At 21.6% G+C, this 18521-nt stretch overlaps 1 protein-coding gene across 8 annotated transcripts in view; it reads left to right on the forward strand.

The window, feature by feature from the left end:
• LOC122511553 (peripheral plasma membrane protein CASK) overlaps window positions 1-18521 on the forward strand; it is a 434675-nt gene that overhangs the window by 406667 nt on the left and 9487 nt on the right. For 3 of the 8 annotated variants that reach the window (XM_043626886.1, XM_043626887.1, XM_043626892.1), the window contains 3 exons: window positions 3283-3312; window positions 8007-8244; window positions 14703-14759. In XM_043626886.1, the coding sequence (XP_043482821.1) occupies window positions 3283-3312; window positions 8007-8244; window positions 14703-14759 (325 nt within the window). The remainder of the gene's footprint in view (window positions 1-3282; window positions 3313-8006; window positions 8245-14702; window positions 14760-18521) is intronic. The other 5 variants (XM_043626888.1, XM_043626889.1, XM_043626890.1 and 2 more) reach the window with 3 other exon arrangements.

Raw genomic sequence — 18521 nt, forward strand, 5'->3', positions numbered from 1 at the left:
TGCATTATACATTAAAATATTATTAATATATTATTCCTTATATATTAAAATATTATTAAAATATTATTAAAATATTATTAATATATTATTCAATAGACATTAATACACGAAACTAAACAGCTTCACTGTACACAAAATTAGCAGCTTTATATTTTATAGCATAAATAGAATCAATTTGTTTCTCACTAGATCTCATTCCAAAGCATCGCACAAAAAACAGCTTTCTGTAGTTATTCATCCTATTTTTATTTAAATATCAATTGTCACTCTTGGCTTATTCGAGAATTTAAATCATTTATTGAAAATAATATTAATCCATTAACTTCGAAGGAATAACATTGTAATTTTTATTTTATATATTTAATTATTTATTTATTTGTTTATTTTTTAAAAAGCTCTTGACGCGAATAGTCGAATGGGTCTTAGAAATGAATTTCCACTATATTATTCAAATCGTATTTGTTTCTTTCCAACTCTTAAACTTCTGACAAATTATAAATATTGTTAAATTATAATACCCTCTTCTCGTTTTGTGCCCTGAACAATTTTTGAAATTTAAAAAAATAAAACCCATTTTTGGTAGTAAAAAATATATTTCGTTTTGGAAATAAAAAATTGTTTTGATAATGACAAAATTTTAATTAAATTCTTCCCAACATTTAAAAACAAAATCGGAAAGTTTTAAAAAAAAGTTAATTGAAAATTAAAATAATTGAACCAAACCTGGTGCATGAATATTTTCTAAAAGACCATCAAAATTATATTACCGAAAATTTTTGTAAATACAAAATTACCTGCACGCATATAAATTTTAATTATCACTGACAACTATTTTTATCAATGCTAATTAACCGAAAAAAATTATTTTTTTATATTTCTCATTATTTATTTAATTTTTAATAGGGGAGAGTGGTCCTAAGTTGGCCACCCTGAATTTCTCAGAGATGGTATACTGGACGAATCTATAATTTTGTGGTATGATGTATTGATAAACCATGATATTATTAATTTATGGTCCTAATTATAATCTAAGATTCTTCTACGCATTGTGAGGACAATAATATTGTTTACAACCAAACAAATTTAATTTTTCTTGTTTTTTCGAGAGCAGCTACAAGAGATAAATAATTAAAAATTTGTAAATGAGTGTGTGCGCTAGTTCCTTTATTTAATGTTGTAATAAGAGGTTATGTTGATTTTTTAATTGAATTTTTTTATTAGCGTAATAATTTGAAACTTGTAAAAATCTACAGTGGTCCTAAGTTGGCCACCTATTGTTTTTGTTTGTTTTTATTTATGTTTTACTTCTTTTTTGTGTTTTTCTAATCAAAAATAGTTAAATAATACGTTTTTATTCTCCTAAATGTATCAAATTTGTAAAATTTCTGCGTAATTGAAAAGAATATGCATTTCTTCCTTATACACCAGCGAAAAAAAGTGGTGGCCAACTTAGGACCGCTATTTCTGAAATGTCCAAAATGCAGCTTTTCACTATTTATTGTATTAAGACTACAAAAGCCATTCTATAAAGTTCCAAATACCACAAAATTATAGCAAAACGATCTCTGAACACTAATATTAATTTCATTTTGTTACCATTTTCGACCAATTTGCTTAGGCGGCCAACTTAGGACCACTCTCCCCTATGAATTATCAATTTTTCTTAAACAGACCCAAAATTTTCTTATATTTTTATACTGCATAAAAAATTGTAAATAAGATTATTTTTACTAGAATTTTACACTTAGAATTTTACACTTTAAATTATACACTTTCGTAAGAAAATTCTCCTTTAATAAAATTCGATCTACTGGAAGTGAAATTTTAGGGAATATTCATGCTAAATATTAGTTTTGTAATAAAATCAAAATTTTTTAAATATTTTACAGAAAAAAACGTTGTCACTCACAATATAGTCTATTTATCTTTAGATTATTACTAATAATAAGTTTTATGATAGTAAAATTTAATTTGGATTTTGTCCTTCATTTTTATTATTAATCTGTAATTTTCACTGACAGTTCGATTTTTACTTTGAATAAAATTCTAATTAAATAAAATTAAAATCAAATGACAATGAAAATCTAAAAAAAAATCAAAGTCAAAAAAATGAAAACTAAAAAAATATTACACAAAGTTTTTTTTCAAAATTCAGCCAGAAAAGATATTATTTTTTCAAAATTATTTCTTTATTGAATATTATTATTATCGAATCTTTAAAATGAAATTAGTGAAATTTATTTATTAAATGCATTCAGTCATTAATAATTGTGTGAATAAAATTAAAATTCTAAAAATTTAAATTAAAAAATTGTTAGTATTAAAACTTGAGATGAATAGTATATTTTTGTGAGTCTACAAAAAATTTCTTATTTTCAAAAAATTAAGTTAAATTAAATTCAAATGTTGTATAAAAATAAATCATGTAATGATTTAAAAACGTGAACGTGATTAATTAACAATTTTCATAATTTTCACAGTTATTTTTCAATTTTTTGTTTATTGTCAAGTAATATGATTTTGATATTTGACGATGATATCTGGCACCTAGTATAATCTGCATGTGTCAGATAAGTATTTATAGCAAAAACAAATGATTATACTTTTATTAAAAGAAATTATTTTTATTTAAACAAATTATTTTGGTATTAATAAAAATTTCTTTTCTATAAACACTTACTTTTCTATAAAAAATTACTGTTCTATAAAAAAATACTTTTCTATAAAAAGAATTATTTTTCTATAAAAAATATTTTTCTATAAAAAAAAATTACTATTCTATAAAAAATACTTTTCTATAAAAAATTAGTTTACTATAAACAAATTTCCTTTTCTATAGAAAAATTCCTTTTCTATAAAAAAAATACTTTTCTACTAAAAAACTTACTTTCGTGTTTCGTATAAAGAAAAATTACTTTTTTATTTAAAAAAAAATGTTTTTTATATCAATAAGAGTTACATTTTGATTTAAAAAAATGTAGTATCAATAAAAATTACTTTCATATTAAAAGAAATTTTTTGTATCAATAAAAATTTCTTTTTGTATTAAAAAATTATTTTTGTACACAAATAATTTTTGTTACTAAAAAAACTGTTTTTTATATTAAAAAATTATTTTCTTTTATTAAAAAAAATACTTTTTCCATAAAAGAAAGAGAAAATGAGAATAAAGTCAGGAGGCTGACAGATTATGATGTGTTCCACGATCGTAATTTGAATAATTCGAAGTCACTCAACGATTTAATAATTAACTTCCTTTTTTCTGTTTCTTCAACACTCTAGTTGTTCAGGATTAGGCCTCTGCCAGTGTTAGTAAGTACCACCACTTGCTCTGGTGTGATTTGACTGCTGTAGTTAGAAGGCTATGCGTTTTACGTCTATATAACTTCCTCTCCTCTCAACCCATTTTTTTTTAAACTTCCTATTTCCTTTATCTTCAATTTAAGAATCTTTTTTCCGTTCTCTTTATCCCTTGACGTCGTCTACGCTCCTTAAGTAAAAAATATGGAATAAAGAAAAAGAGTAAAATTAAAAAAAAAAAAAAATTTGTAAAAGTGGAAAATTCTCGGAATATACTTTCTCTATCGAATTGTTCTCAGTCTACACTCGGAGATATATTTCAAAAAAGAATATTATTTATTTAAAAAAAAAAACATTTTTTATAACTTCTTTGAATTGAAGAAAAAGTTATTTATTTATTTATTTTTTTTTTTGGAAATGAACATTTTTCATATTTACGTATTTAATAAATTGATAGAATAATATTATAGTTTATGTTCAAACACTTCATTCTAAACATTTTTTCACTTAAATTATAATTGCAAAAAATATTTTAAAATTTTTGAATTTAAGAGACAAAAATTCTTCTTCTGCTAAGAATAAAACTATACTTTCTTTTTATTAAAAAAGATTATTTCTATTTATGAAAGAAAAACTGGTTTTACGTTTGAGAAAAAAAACTGTTCTTTACATTCAAAAAGATAAAAAAAATGTTTAAACTAAGAAAAAAATTTTGAGAAATTTCTTTCAAATCAATAGAAATTTTTTTCTGAAGACAAGTAGACAGAGAAAAAAGTACAATTTATTAGATTAATAATTTCTTCTAGTCCGTGTTTTTTTTTTCTTTCTTTTAACAGAACCAAGAAAATTCATTCATTAAATTTATTTTCAGTTACTACCTACTGTCGAAAAAAAAATGAAATAAAAATTATTACTATTGTGAAAATAAAAATAAAATTTTTTTTAAGAAACTATCAGGATGGGAACTACTATTGAAACATGTAGGCTTGAAAAATAAAATAATAATTTTTGTGATAATAATAATAATAATAATAATAATAATAATAATAATAATAATAATAATAATAATAATAATAATAATAATAAAAATAATAATAATAATAATTTTTGTAGAATTCACTAAAATAAACTCTTTTTGACGTTTCACTTGCTAATAAAAGAAATTTAAAGAAATTTAAATTATTAATATTTAATAATTAATAGTTTATTTTTATAATTACTTCTTGGATTAAATTAAAAAAATTAAATTTAATTGCTTCAACATATTTATTTATTTACTTATTTTATTCACTTTATTAATATAATTATTGTTGATAACAATAATTGTTATTATTTTTATTATTATTCGTTAATAATTCGTTATTTTTAAATTAATAAATTTCTGCAAAAATTTCAATTATATTTTGTTTCTCATCATCAAGAATTTTATTGCGTGTGAAAATGGTGAAAATGATTATAAATATAAATCCTGTTTTTCCCAATTTTCCTTTATACTAAAAACCAAAAAAAAAAAATATATATATATAAAATGAAATGAATCAACCTTTATTTTCGGCCTTTGTTCGAAACGTTATATGTAATCCATTGTTGTACTAAAATAAAAAATATGTTTTTGAAAACAATTTTGTAAATTCCAGTAATTAATATATTTCACCCAAATCTCCGATAAAAATGAATGTGGACTTGAAAACAATTTGTAATTTCAAATATGAAATTAATATACACATTTATATATCGCCCCTAACAAAAAATTTCTCCATTAAGAATATTGTTACTAATTCAAATAATAATAATAAAAAATATGTTGTGCTGACAAAAAAAAATTTTTTTTTTTGTGTGTGTATATAAACTGCGTGTGATGTTATAATTATTGTATTCTTGTGAATAATTAATGTAAGCCTGGATGCTGCATATTATTCTGGATTTTTATTACAAATTATCACATTTTAATTCAATAATGTCAATAATTAATAATATTAATAATAATTTAATAAAAAAATTGCTTGTCTATTATCAAATAAATATTTATTTGTTACAATTTTAATTATATCACTTAAATTTGCTTCAAATACTGAAATTAATACTTTCAAGTAAATATTTAATTGATAATAGACAAGTAATTTGTTCTTTCAATCAATTGAATTTTTTTCATTAAATGTATATATTTATATACAAACATTGAAAAAAAAATATTTGATAAAACCGATTGTTTGTCTATTGTCAAATAAATAGTTACTTGCGCTAAACAATTTTTATTTCAATAAATGGTATTTGCTTCAAAGTTCAAATACTAAAATTATTGGTTCAAATATAATTTTTTTGACTTTTAGAAAATTTATTTGATTCAAGTAATAATTTATTCGACTCGAAAAATATTTATTCGATTCAAGGTAAATATTTATTCGATTCAGGTAAATATTTCTTTGATTCCGGTAAATATTTATTTGATAATTAATTTGTACATATCGTACTTAAAAGTGCTAGAACTTAAATTCTGAAAATTAAAAAATATTTATTATTATTTATACACACGTGTATAAATTGTTCGACGAGGACACAGCCAGGCTCTATTGGGAACCGAATTCGGCCCCATTGGACCGAAATTGAACAAATAGACGAAAAATTGTCTCCACAGTCCTGTTCAAATGTTAACACAATTAAAAATTGATAAATAATAATAAATATTAATATAATAGAAATAAATATTGTATAATATTTATTTACACGTGCAACTTGCGTATATATTATATGAATGAATAAATAAATATTAGAGTTTGAAACTAATGAATATTGTAATTTGTAAACAGATAAATAAGGCATCTGGGTATGTTCTCCATTATTTCTTTACATTGTATATTCATCTAATGTAATTTATTTTCATTATTTAGAAATTTTATTGAAAAATATTTTTGAAAATTTTTTTTTTCTTTTAAATTGTTAAAGCTTGTTAGGATTTCGAGAGTTTTCTACTAAAGTATTTTAAATTTACAATGAAATGCTTCATTGTGAATTCTGTTTGTCTTTTAACTATGGTTTTACTCCTCTTCCTCTCTATCTCTATCTCTTTTCTTCTTCTTTCTTTCTCTTTAACACACTCTCTTAATATTCTGCTCTAATTGGCACGTGAATTAATTTTTAATTTTTATGTTTCTTTATTTATTTCGTTTGACGATATTTTAGTGGTGTGTAATTTATTTTGAATTGAAATTTTATTATTGTAGTGCGTGATGTTTGATGTTAGATTTATTATTAGTTCAATAGCAGTAAGTCAAATTAAGGCTGTGATAGTAAATGTTTTGTTTTATTATACTTTATAATTTTTAAAGTTGAAAAATAATTTGCGAATAATTAATTTTCTTCTCTGTATTAAAAAAAAAAAATTCTTATCAATAGTTTGCTGGATAATAAAATTTTTAATTTTTGAATATTTAAATTATCTGCTGGCAGTGATAATGAAATGTAACACGCTAATGAGCAGTTTTATAATTTTACAATAATTGGAAATAAAAAATGCGGAAATACTTTTTTTGTACTTTTTTTATTAATAAATATGATAATATTTTATTTTTGTGTTTTTTTTCAAATAAAAAATGTTACTTTTTATTTTTGTGTTTTAATAAAAAATGGTGATACATTTTTTAATTAATTTTTATATTAACAAAAAATGGGAAAATCTTTTATTTTCGTATTTTTTGTTAATAAAAGAAAATGGTCATACTTTTTTTATGTTCTGTTTAAAAAAAGTGGTAATACTTCTTTACTCGTGTCTTTTTGTTAATGAAAATAAGTATTACTTTTTTATTTTTGTTTTTTGAAATAAAAATCCTAATACTTTTTTATTATTTTGTATCTTAACAAAAAAGTGAAATAAAAAAATTAATAAACGAAAAATATTAAATACTTTTACGATTTATTTAGGACATTTGTTTTTTCTGTTAATAAATTTTACTATTTTTCATTTTCCTGTTTATAAAAAATATTTATTTTGGAAAAATTATTATTTTTATTTGAAAAATTTGTTTATTTTGAAACAATGCAAATATTTGTCTTTGCATTTATAAAAATATATTGCTTCTTTACGTAAAATTTAATATTTTATTTTTTTTAACTCAACAACAATGAAAGACAAAAATTCTATTGAAGTTGAAAATTCAATTTATTTTGTCTATTACATTTTTTTGGCTATTTTGCAGAATATTTTTCTTTAAGATATAGTAGAAATTCTTTTTTAAATTTCTTAATTTATCTCGCGATTCTTCGCTTAGTTTTTGTTTCTACATTGTTTAGAAAATTAGAATTATTTTTTCTCATTTTTGACACTCTTGTGACACGCATAACGCAAAACATTTTAATTACATTTTCACATACTCAGCTTATGTATACACATATGAGAAAGTATTTTTTATTAAAAATTATAATTCAAAATTAATTGAAAAATAATTTTGATTCAAAATTATTCGAAAAATAATTGTGTTTCAAAATTAATTGAAATCTAATTATTATTCAAAATTATTTGAAAAATACTTATAACAATTAAAACTTTGATGACTGCGATAAAAAAATACATTTTTATGTTAAAAAAAATTTCGTTCGATGTATAAAATAAGTGCAAAACGAATACACATTACTTACAAGTAAATATTTGTAATATGTATAAAAATGTTTCTTTAAAATATTAATTCCTTGATTTTTAAAAATTTTAACAGATATTCGTTCGAGCGCAATTCGACTACGATCCATTGGACGATGAATTGATACCCTGTGCACAGGCCGGAATCGCATTTAAGACAGGCGATATTTTACAAATAATAAGTAAAGACGATCACCATTGGTGGCAGGCACGAAAAGACAACGCGGCTGGATCCGCGGGTTTAATACCATCTCCCGAATTACAGGAATGGCGAATTGCCTGTCTAGCGATGGAGAAAAATAAACAGGAACAAGGTGAGTCCTATTGTTTTTTTTATTAAATTATAAAAAAATTAATTTTTATTTTCTATTTTTTTTTTTAATTTCTCGTTAATAAACGATAAAATCACGTCTCACAGTACACAGCACGACATTATATTCACGAGCTTCATGGAGTTTATATATATACGTAATATGTATATTGAATAATGAAATAACGAAAGCAAAACTTTTTCATCCCATTAGAAGAGAAAATTTTCATAATTAAAACCTTCCTTGGGGTGAAAAAACTGTGAATTAACGCGAATTTTGAATTTTTAATGAGAATTTTTTCTATAGAGATAATCCATTAAAAAAAAGTGTCTAATTATTGGTGTACCCGGTAAAACAAACAGGAAAGTTATAGCAGACGAAAATAACTATATTTTAGAGAAAATTTATATTTATTAAGAAATATTCCAATAAGGGAAAAGATTATATATTTATGAATTTAATTATTTATTTATTTATTTAAAGTAATTTGTTTTTTCAAAGTAAATTTATTTATTCAATGTAAATAAAAGTGTTGTTTTTTTTTTTTTTGACAAATAAAATTTACAAAATTTCAAGGTATACCTATTAAATGGGAAACTTAAATTTATTTTTTTTAGCAAAGAGAGAAATGAGAGTTTCAAAACAGCGACAAATTAAATTCCAGCAGATCGCATACTTAATTTTTTCTACCAATAATAATAAATTCTTATTAAAAATAAATAAATTTAATGATTTTGAAGACATAATTTTTTGTTTACTTTAAACTTTTTTTTAACGAAAAATCTTATTATTCATTTAGTCCGTATATTTTATAAATAAACATAAAATGAGTATAATTAAACAATAAAAATAAATTAAGAAATAAATTATTAAATTTATAAAAAATTATTAATTAAATAAAAAAGCTAAGAAAACATTTCTTACTACAGATAAATTTATATTTAAAATTTGTTATTTAAAATAAAAATAACCAGAATTTCTGAATAATTTCCTTCAGCTCTAAATTATTATAAAACAAACCGAATGTCTTAATATTTTATAATTCTGCGATGTGTTCATATTATCTATTATAAAGAAAGTAATGCAGCTACTTGGAAGAATTTTTTGTACAAATATATTTAAAAAAAATAGTAATTGTGAACTAAAACTAAAAGAATAATTTTGTCCAGCATTATTTTTCGTTTAATACCTCAATATATTTGTATATATTGAACGTGAAAGAATGTCTGTTGCACATAAAATTCGCATGTGGTGTGAAATGTTTCGTATATATATTTTTTTTCTGTGAATGCTAATATATGATGATAATTTGTTCTTCACGAGAGTTTCACTGCAATGAATATAAAAAAAAATATAAAATTTACCTTTTTATTTTTATAGAAAAAGCAGAAAATATTTGTTATCTTGATTTGAGTTATTTCATAAAGAAATAACTGTTTTTTTAGAGGAGTTTTTAGGGACTGTTCAAGTATTACGTAAATATATATTTAGTTTTTTTATAACAATTATTCTCTTTTTTCTGCTAGAAAGGAACAAATATATCTAATTTTGTTCTCAGTATAGTAGTAAAGAACCGTTTTAGTCATGCTTGATATTATAACATTTTGTAAATAATAAAAATATTTAGTATTTTAGTAGAAAAAGATTTTTTATAGTAAAATAATTTAGTTTCAAACTGCTAGAAACTGTTTTGAATGTTGTTCAAAACAAACAGTAGTAGTTAAACCCTGTCTTCTCCAGACAAACTATTCGGATTCACTAAAATAAATTTTTGTAATTTTGTTATTTTCAGTAGTAAAAGAACATTTTTTGTCAGACAAACAGAAAACTACTTTATGTTTTAAAAGTAAAAGTGTCAAAAAAGAAAAAAATCAAAAGTAAAAAGTAAAAGTAGTAAATAAACAATGTAGTCACATTTGTCTAATGTCAGTAGTACAAGTCTATTTTAGTCAGACAAGAAATCAGAAATTGCTTTGTTAATATATCGTAAAAAAATTCAGTAGTAAAACCCAATTCAGGGCTCGAACCAGTGAAAGTATTTAAAAATACGGATTTTACGGACCAATAGCTGACAAAAATATAACCAGTCAGAGTCAAATGAGAGAAAACTTTACTTAAAACTAAAAATTAAATTTTTCATAACTATGTATGAAACATGAACTCACTCAGAGTGATCGATTTCTTCATGTTTTATAATAATTAAAGATGACCCAGTGATAAAATTATTATTTTCAAGAATTTTTAACTGAAATTCTTCTAATCGATTATTTTTAATAATTTTCGAAAAAGTTCTTTGACAATTTTCAAATCCATTTGTTTACAATATTCAATTTCACGAGATTTCAATTATTCGTAAATTCTTCAATTAAATATATATTAGAAAATAAAAACATCAAATAATATAAAAAAAATCCGCAATTAAAATTTCTCAAAAAAAATTAATTTCACAGAATTTGTTAGTTAAAAATATGAAAAATTCTAATTTTCAAAGATTTTAATCTGAAACCTTTTCAAAATTCAATTATCTCTAACCCCATGGTTTTAATATTCAATTATAATCTAAAATTTTAACTGAAATCCGTTTTTAAATTAATTTTTATTTGAAAATTCAATCAGAATTCAATTATTTAAATACAAAAAAAAACAATTTATTGAATAATTGCATGTTTCTTAAAACTGAATTCTCATAAAGAATTGTATCAATAAATTTTTAAATAATTGAATTCTTTTGACGAATTTTAATAAAATTTTTAAGAATAATTATATTTTTTCGAGGAATTCAATTAAAATTGTATTAAAAATAATTGAAATTCTGCAATGAGTTTTATTATTTATGAAAATAATTGAATTCCTAATAAGAATTTTATTATTTACCAAAATAATTGAATCCCTGTAAAAATTTAATTATTTATGAAAGTAATTAAATAATTGCGAAGAGATTTATAAAAAAATTTTTAAATAATGAAATTCCTGTGAAATTTTTATTATTTTTGGAAAATAATTAAAGGTTTGTGTAGAATTTTATTAATTTTTTTTTTAAATAATAGAATTCTTTTGGAAAATTTTATCAGAATAGTAACTACGTATTAAAAATAATTAAATTGAGGAAAATTTTTAAAAATAATTGAAATTTTGACAAGAATTTTATTAAAATTTTTGAAAATAATTGAATTTCGGAGAAGAATTTAATTATTTCTAAAGATAATTAAAATTTTGACGAAAATTTTCTAAAAATTTTGAACATAATTGAATTTTTGACAAGAATTTTATTACTTTTGAAAATAATTGAATTCCTGCAATCATTTGTAATTTCTTTAAAATTATCCAAATTATATCGTACAATTTACGGACTCTACGAACCTTTTTTTTAAAAAAACGGACTTTTACGAAATAAGTAATGTTTTCTTGAAAAAAGGACTTTAAGCTAAGTTACGGACTTCTACGGGATTTACGAAGCTAGTTCGAGCCCTACCATTTCTATAACCAGACAAACAATTAATAATTGAAAATAAGTTTAGAATTTATTATTATCAGTAGTAAAACACAAATTTAGTCAGAAAATATGTTAAAAGTTTTTTATTTGAAAATCTTTATACAAAAGTTTCAGAAGTAATAGCTTATATTGTCAGGCTGACAAACAATTAGAATTTATACTCAACATTTTTTTAATTATTTAATATTATAATCATTATTCAATTACAATTTAATATATAATAATTATCAGCAGTATTATCCAGTTTCTAGTCACACAAACATAAAATTTGTCTGAAAATAATTTTATTGATTATATTAAAAGTAGTGAGAGGACATTTTCGTCAGACAAATCGTCAGTTACTTTAAGTTTCGTTAAAAAAATGTTATCAGTAGTAATAACTTGTTGTAGTCAGACAAGCAAGGTTAATTTACTGAAAATATGGTTAGAAATTTTCATCAGTAGTAGTAGTTTATTTTTAGGCAGGAATACAATTAAAATGTACATAATAATAACATAAATAGAAATAAAATAGAAGTAAAAAAATTTTGTTGAAAATATTGTTGTGAAATGTTTTTAGCCAGACAAAGTGTTTGAAATTGTTTTGAATTGTAGTTAAAACAACTATCAGTAGTAAAAGCCGATTTTTGGTCAGACAAACTGTTAGAAAATTTTTTGAATACCATTGAAAAACATTTCAGTAGTATTTACCTAATTTTTGGGCAGACAAACAACTAAAATTCGCCTCAAAATAACTTATTTAAATTATTATTAATAGTAAGATATCATTTTAGTCATACAAAGTAGTAATGGCTTATGTTTATTCAGACCAAGAATTATTGTTCCCGAAAAATGTATTATAACATATATAATGAATTATTAACAGTACGAAAAGACCATTTTAGTCAGACAAATTGTTGAAAATTATTTTAAACATTTGTAAAAAGTTTGGTCAGTCTTTGTTTGTTTTTAGTTTGTTTTTACTTTTTAGTTGTAATAACTAGTATATATAGTATATATTATACATAATTCGAGAATTTGTTTGAGGTCACAGATGAAATATTTAATGGTAGTTTTTGTAATCAACGTGTACGTAATACTTGAACATCGTCTTTAAAAAATAAATAAATATAAACTATTTTTATCAAATGTGAAAGAAGTTAACAATCTTTTCTTTAATAAACTAGTTTTCTTAATGGAAAATTCTGAAGTATTTTACGCTTCCGAAAAAATAATTAATAATAATTATTATTATTATTATTATTAATATTAATTATTAAAGCTTTTTTTCACTGTTAGCTTACATTTCTATTAATTCAGAGCTGAATCGAATTTCAGTGCATTAAAGAAAGCAATTATAATTATATAAAAAAAAAGTTGCAACATGATGAATAAAAAAAACAATATATTACACCTTGTATATACATAATATAATATAATTCAAAATACATGTCAGTTATACATTTTGTCAGTAAAGCATGAAATATATATCTCGATTATTCATAAAAATTGAGCATGAATGAAACGAATTTGTAAATATTTATTGCAAAAATTTTTATTATTCCATATCCGAGTCTCACTATTATATTGTTTTAGCTCCAAATTGTGAAATATTGTATATATATAAATATATATATATATATATTATTGATGTTTTTGGAAGGGAAATTTATTTGAATTCAACTGTGATTAATAGTTTATTATATTTTTTCTCCATTATTTACGAAATTTTTTTTTTACTAGAAATATAAAATTACGTATTTAAAATTTTATTAGTAAAGAATATGAATATCGTTGAGTTCAATTAAAGAAAATGTTATATTGGATTGAAGGTGGATTTTTTTCATTACCGTAATGTCAGTTTCTAATTTAATATATTTAAAAAATGAAACTAAGTATATCGATTAAAAGTAATGGAGGATTTTCAAGCATTTGGGAATTTAATGCTTTTTCTAAATTAATTTTTAATTTATCAAGTTTCGACCTACTTTTTATAGTAAAAACATAAAATACTCTTAGCTTTTATTTTAAAAGAGCTAAACTAACTGAAATATATATTTATTATGAAAAAAGCTTCTGAGAAAGCTTTAAACTTTTGTTTTAGAAAAAAAACTTCTTTTTATTTTTTTAATTTTTCTCGTTTAAATTAATTGAATACGTTTATTTATAGAATGAAAATAAAATTATAATTTAAAATATTATCGTCGACTTTGATTCAACTCTAAATCCAAGATAAACTCTAAGTCCAAGATTTTACTGGTGACATGATTGAAAAGAAAACTGAATTTCAGTATGGAAATATTATTCAACTAGTTTTCTAATGAGTAGAATTTCTTTTATATTTTCCTTTCTATTATTTTTTTTAAATTTATTTTTCAAATTTATTTTTCAAATTCATTTTTTTCATTGAAATTTAGAGGAGAGAAATAAAATATATTAAATATATTAAAAAAAGAAAAAAGTTTTTTTATTTAATAAATTTAAATGATTTTATTTTAAAAATATATTGAATACATAAAAATAATAATATATTGAAGATACAGAAATCCATACAGATATATATTCGACATTAAAAAATGTATTTTATTCAAATAAACGTTTACTTGCCTATTATTGTAATAAATATTTATTTGTATCAAATAATGTTTATTTAACTCAATTAAATGTTCTTTGTTTTAAATGCAAAAAACTCTGATTCAAATACGATTTGTGCTAAAATTACTTATTCAAATCCTATTTTTTTATTTAAATAAAAATTATTTGATTCAAGTAAATATTTATTTAATAATATAATAAACAAGGATTCGGTAATTAGAATCAAATTATTTTTTTTTCCAGTAGATAATTTAAAAAAATCTCTTAGAGATAATGAATACATTTTTTATTTTATTTTTTTTTGTTGGTTTTTTGGAAAAGTAGATAATTTTGTTTTGTAAAAATAATGAAATGTCAAAAAGACATGACGTTGTTGTATTTTGTGCGGGGCTAGACACTGAAGGAGAAGGAGGATGTTCGTCTCACACCGAAGGCTGCGATGGCTCGACAGGTACGATTCTGTCTGCAGCTGTAGAAAAAACTGCAGTCACTTAGGTTTCATTTAGAAGCATGTCTTATACACACAAAAAAAAACCTACAAGACAGAATAAACATATACCTAATTCAAAAAGAAATTTTCATTTTTATAAAGCAGAAATAAATAACAATAATGATAATAATAATTAATAAATAATGTAGGTAAATATATAATTAAAACAAGTGTTGCTTATCCTATATTTTTGTTACATTTATAAATTACAAATTATATTTTTTTTTAAAAAGTACAACATTATTTATTAATTTTTCAATTTACATGAACTTTTATTTATTTTTTTCAAATATAAAAAATTTTCACAATACATAAACGTTATATTTTTCCCGTAAACTGGGTATTTTAATAATTTTATAATATTTTTATACCTAAGTAGTTTCTTATTAATATTTTTGATTTAAAAAATTTATGAAATACAAAAGTTTGTATTCTTGTTTATATAGAGGAGGATAAATAATTATAAATTGTATACTAAAACATAGTACAAATAAAATAAATAATATAATTATTCAACTCTAATATTACATTTTTGTTTATATTTATTACTATCATTATTATAAATATAATATAATAATATAATTATAATAAATATAAATATTATTATTATAAATATAATATAATAATATAATCATAATAAATATAAATATTCTTATATAAATATAAATATAATAATAATAGTAATAATATAATATAACGATTGTTATCTATTATAATTATTATTATTATTTATAAATAATAATTAAGTAATTTTTGAGGTTTAAAAAGAAAATAATAATAATAACAAAAGTAAAGGATAGTAATGACTATTTTTTAATGCAAAATATTTGTCCTTGTAGGAAGGAAAATTTTTTTCTAGATATGAAATTTATCCCTCTCGACTTTGCTTTAGGAGCAATAAATTACATACGTTTTTATATATGTATAGGTATCTTAGGAGAATATAAACGGAATTTTTCAAATGACATTTTCCACACCGAGATTGTAAAAGTTTTTATTTTCATTTTACTTATACGTATAAAAATTATTATACTCATATAATAGTGAAAGGTGTGACAAAAATTTCTTTTTCTCTATTGACAACAATGCGAAAAGAAAAAGATAAAAAAAAAGAAAAACCGCAGAATCATAAAAATAGCAAAATATAATTGTGATTTAAGTCGGATATATATGTATAAAAAACGTAAAAATGGGATTTTTTGAAAAATTGCTATAAATATATATGTCAGCGGTATATATAGTAATTTGAGAAATGGATGGACGTGTTCACATTTCATGATACTTTTTATAATAATTATTATATACGTCTACATGAAAACAATACATCGAGAGACTGAATATGATGAAAAAGACAATAATGGTTTTTAGAAATTTCTCTCTCTCTCCCCATCGCGAGAGTGGAAAATTTCAAACTCTATAATACAAATCTGTGTGAGAGTGTAATTTTTTTGTCACAAAAAATATTTTCTTTTAATTGAAATTAAAATCAACAATATAACATTGTTGATAAATGGTAAAAAATAGGCAATTGTGAAAATGGAATAGAAAATATTTATTCTGAAAATTCTATTTTTTAAGCGGGAGTGTAAACACAACAAAAGTATACTGAATGCTTTTTCAATTTGATTTTATTTCTTCTTCCCAGATTTCAAGACAGAATTCTTTTAGTTTAAAAAATATTTAAATATTTAATTGTTATTAATTTTTACAGTAATTGAAATTTTCAACAACAACAAAAAAATACAAAAAAAAATGATATTCCAATGTTTCATATTATATTTATTTATATTTGAAAACAAATAAATATGTTAGTGCAAACATTTTTTCTGAATATATAAATTATTCAACAATTTTCATGAATAATTTTGATTCAAAGAATGTTTAATCACATTTTAAAAAAATAAACAAATTTCTGATTCTGCTGAAATGTTAAAAATTCATGAAATTTTTTTTCCGGGCGGTATAAAAATATTTATATAGACATAGGTGATAGTTGTGTATTTGCATCAATATTTTCATGAATATTTATCAACTTTCGACTGCTAATGATTAGAAAACAAAAGAAAAAAATTATTGAATGCTTCTATTAAAGTCCATGCTGATATATTTACAATGAACTATATTGTATAACTTTTTTTTATTTATATTTCTTTATATATTTTAGATCTCTTCTATACTTATATAGGTAATATATAATATATAATATTATATTATTACATTATTGCCCTAGGGCAATATTATGCCCATCTGTTAAAATATAATGGCCATTATTGCCCTAGGACAATATTATGCCCAGCTGGTAAATATAATGCCCATTATTGCCCTAGAGAAATATTATTCCTAACTGTTAAAATATAATGGCCATTATTGCCCTAGGGAAATATTATTCCCAGCTGTTTAAATAAACTGTCCATTATTGCCCTAGGGTAATAATGATTAAATAATAAAGTAATAAAGTAAGTCAATAATGTAATCTTTATTGACCTGTGAGCAAGGTTAATAAAGTGACCATTATTGCCCTAGGGCAATAATAGCCACTTTATTGACCGCTGGATTATAAGTTACTGGTTGATAGGCTGATCATAAATTGTCAGTAGATTTCATTTTACAAATGTTGGACTTTAAATAAAAATAAAATTATAAATCCAAACAAAATAACATCACGATATTTAAATAAAAAATGGGCCTAAAAAATATAACAATTTTAGGAGAAAAACTACAGTTCGGTTGTTTTAGGGGAGCAAGTTTTGAATGGAGATACCGATACAATGTTATTCATATAATTAAAATTATAATTACTATAAAAATTATAGTAATTAAATTTTTAAAATGAAAATTATAGCAAATTTATAATATATTCAATTATTATAATTATAATATATAGGATTATAAGAATTTAAAAATTATATGCATATATTATTTCTGTATATATATGTACACGCATCACTCTAAACAATAATTTAAGCTTGTTAATAGCGTAATGGTACATTGAGAAAAATTTTTTTTTTTAATTCAAAAATAAGTAGAACCAAAAAAATATATTTGAATTAAACATATTTTATGAATTGAATTAATCGTAATTTTAATTGAATCAAACTTATTATTGAATCAAAATTATTATGTTTAATTAAAAAATAATTTTTTGGTTGACAGTATAGCAAAGATAATTATTTTTGATTCTCAGTGTAATAAGTAACTTTATTTTAAGCTTCTCAGCACGAATCCTTTTTGGCAAGAGCATCATTCACGGCACTGTATTTTACCTTTCACGCATTTTGTCATGCATAAATTTCCTTTTTCATTGTTTCTTTTTTTCACGACTTGTGAACTGCTGGAATATTTTTTTTCTCTTTTTTTTTCTTTGAAAACGAGAATTCCGAGCTGCGATTTAAAAAAAAAATATTGTTAAATTTGAATTTCCTCGGTTTAAAATAAAAAAAAATTAATAATATATCAATGAATATTTGAAGAGAAATTTCAAATTTGCCTGTATAAAAAATAAAAAATAAACGATAGCTCGACTGCTCGTGTGGCTTTATACATATATAAGAAATTGCTTTTTGACATATAAATAAAAGTGGCTGTGAAACATTGATTGATTATTTCACTTATATATTATAGGTAAATGAAAAAAGCTTTCGAATCTCTCATATCCGACGTAGAACACTGTATTGATGCTGGAAGCACACTTTTCGCACTCATTTTTTTTTTGTTTTTGTATAG

Source organism: Leptopilina heterotoma, unplaced genomic scaffold (assembly GCF_015476425.1).
Source record: "Leptopilina heterotoma isolate Lh14 unplaced genomic scaffold, ASM1547642v1 Lhet_87, whole genome shotgun sequence".
Classification (NCBI taxonomy): domain Eukaryota; kingdom Metazoa; phylum Arthropoda; class Insecta; order Hymenoptera; family Figitidae; genus Leptopilina; species Leptopilina heterotoma.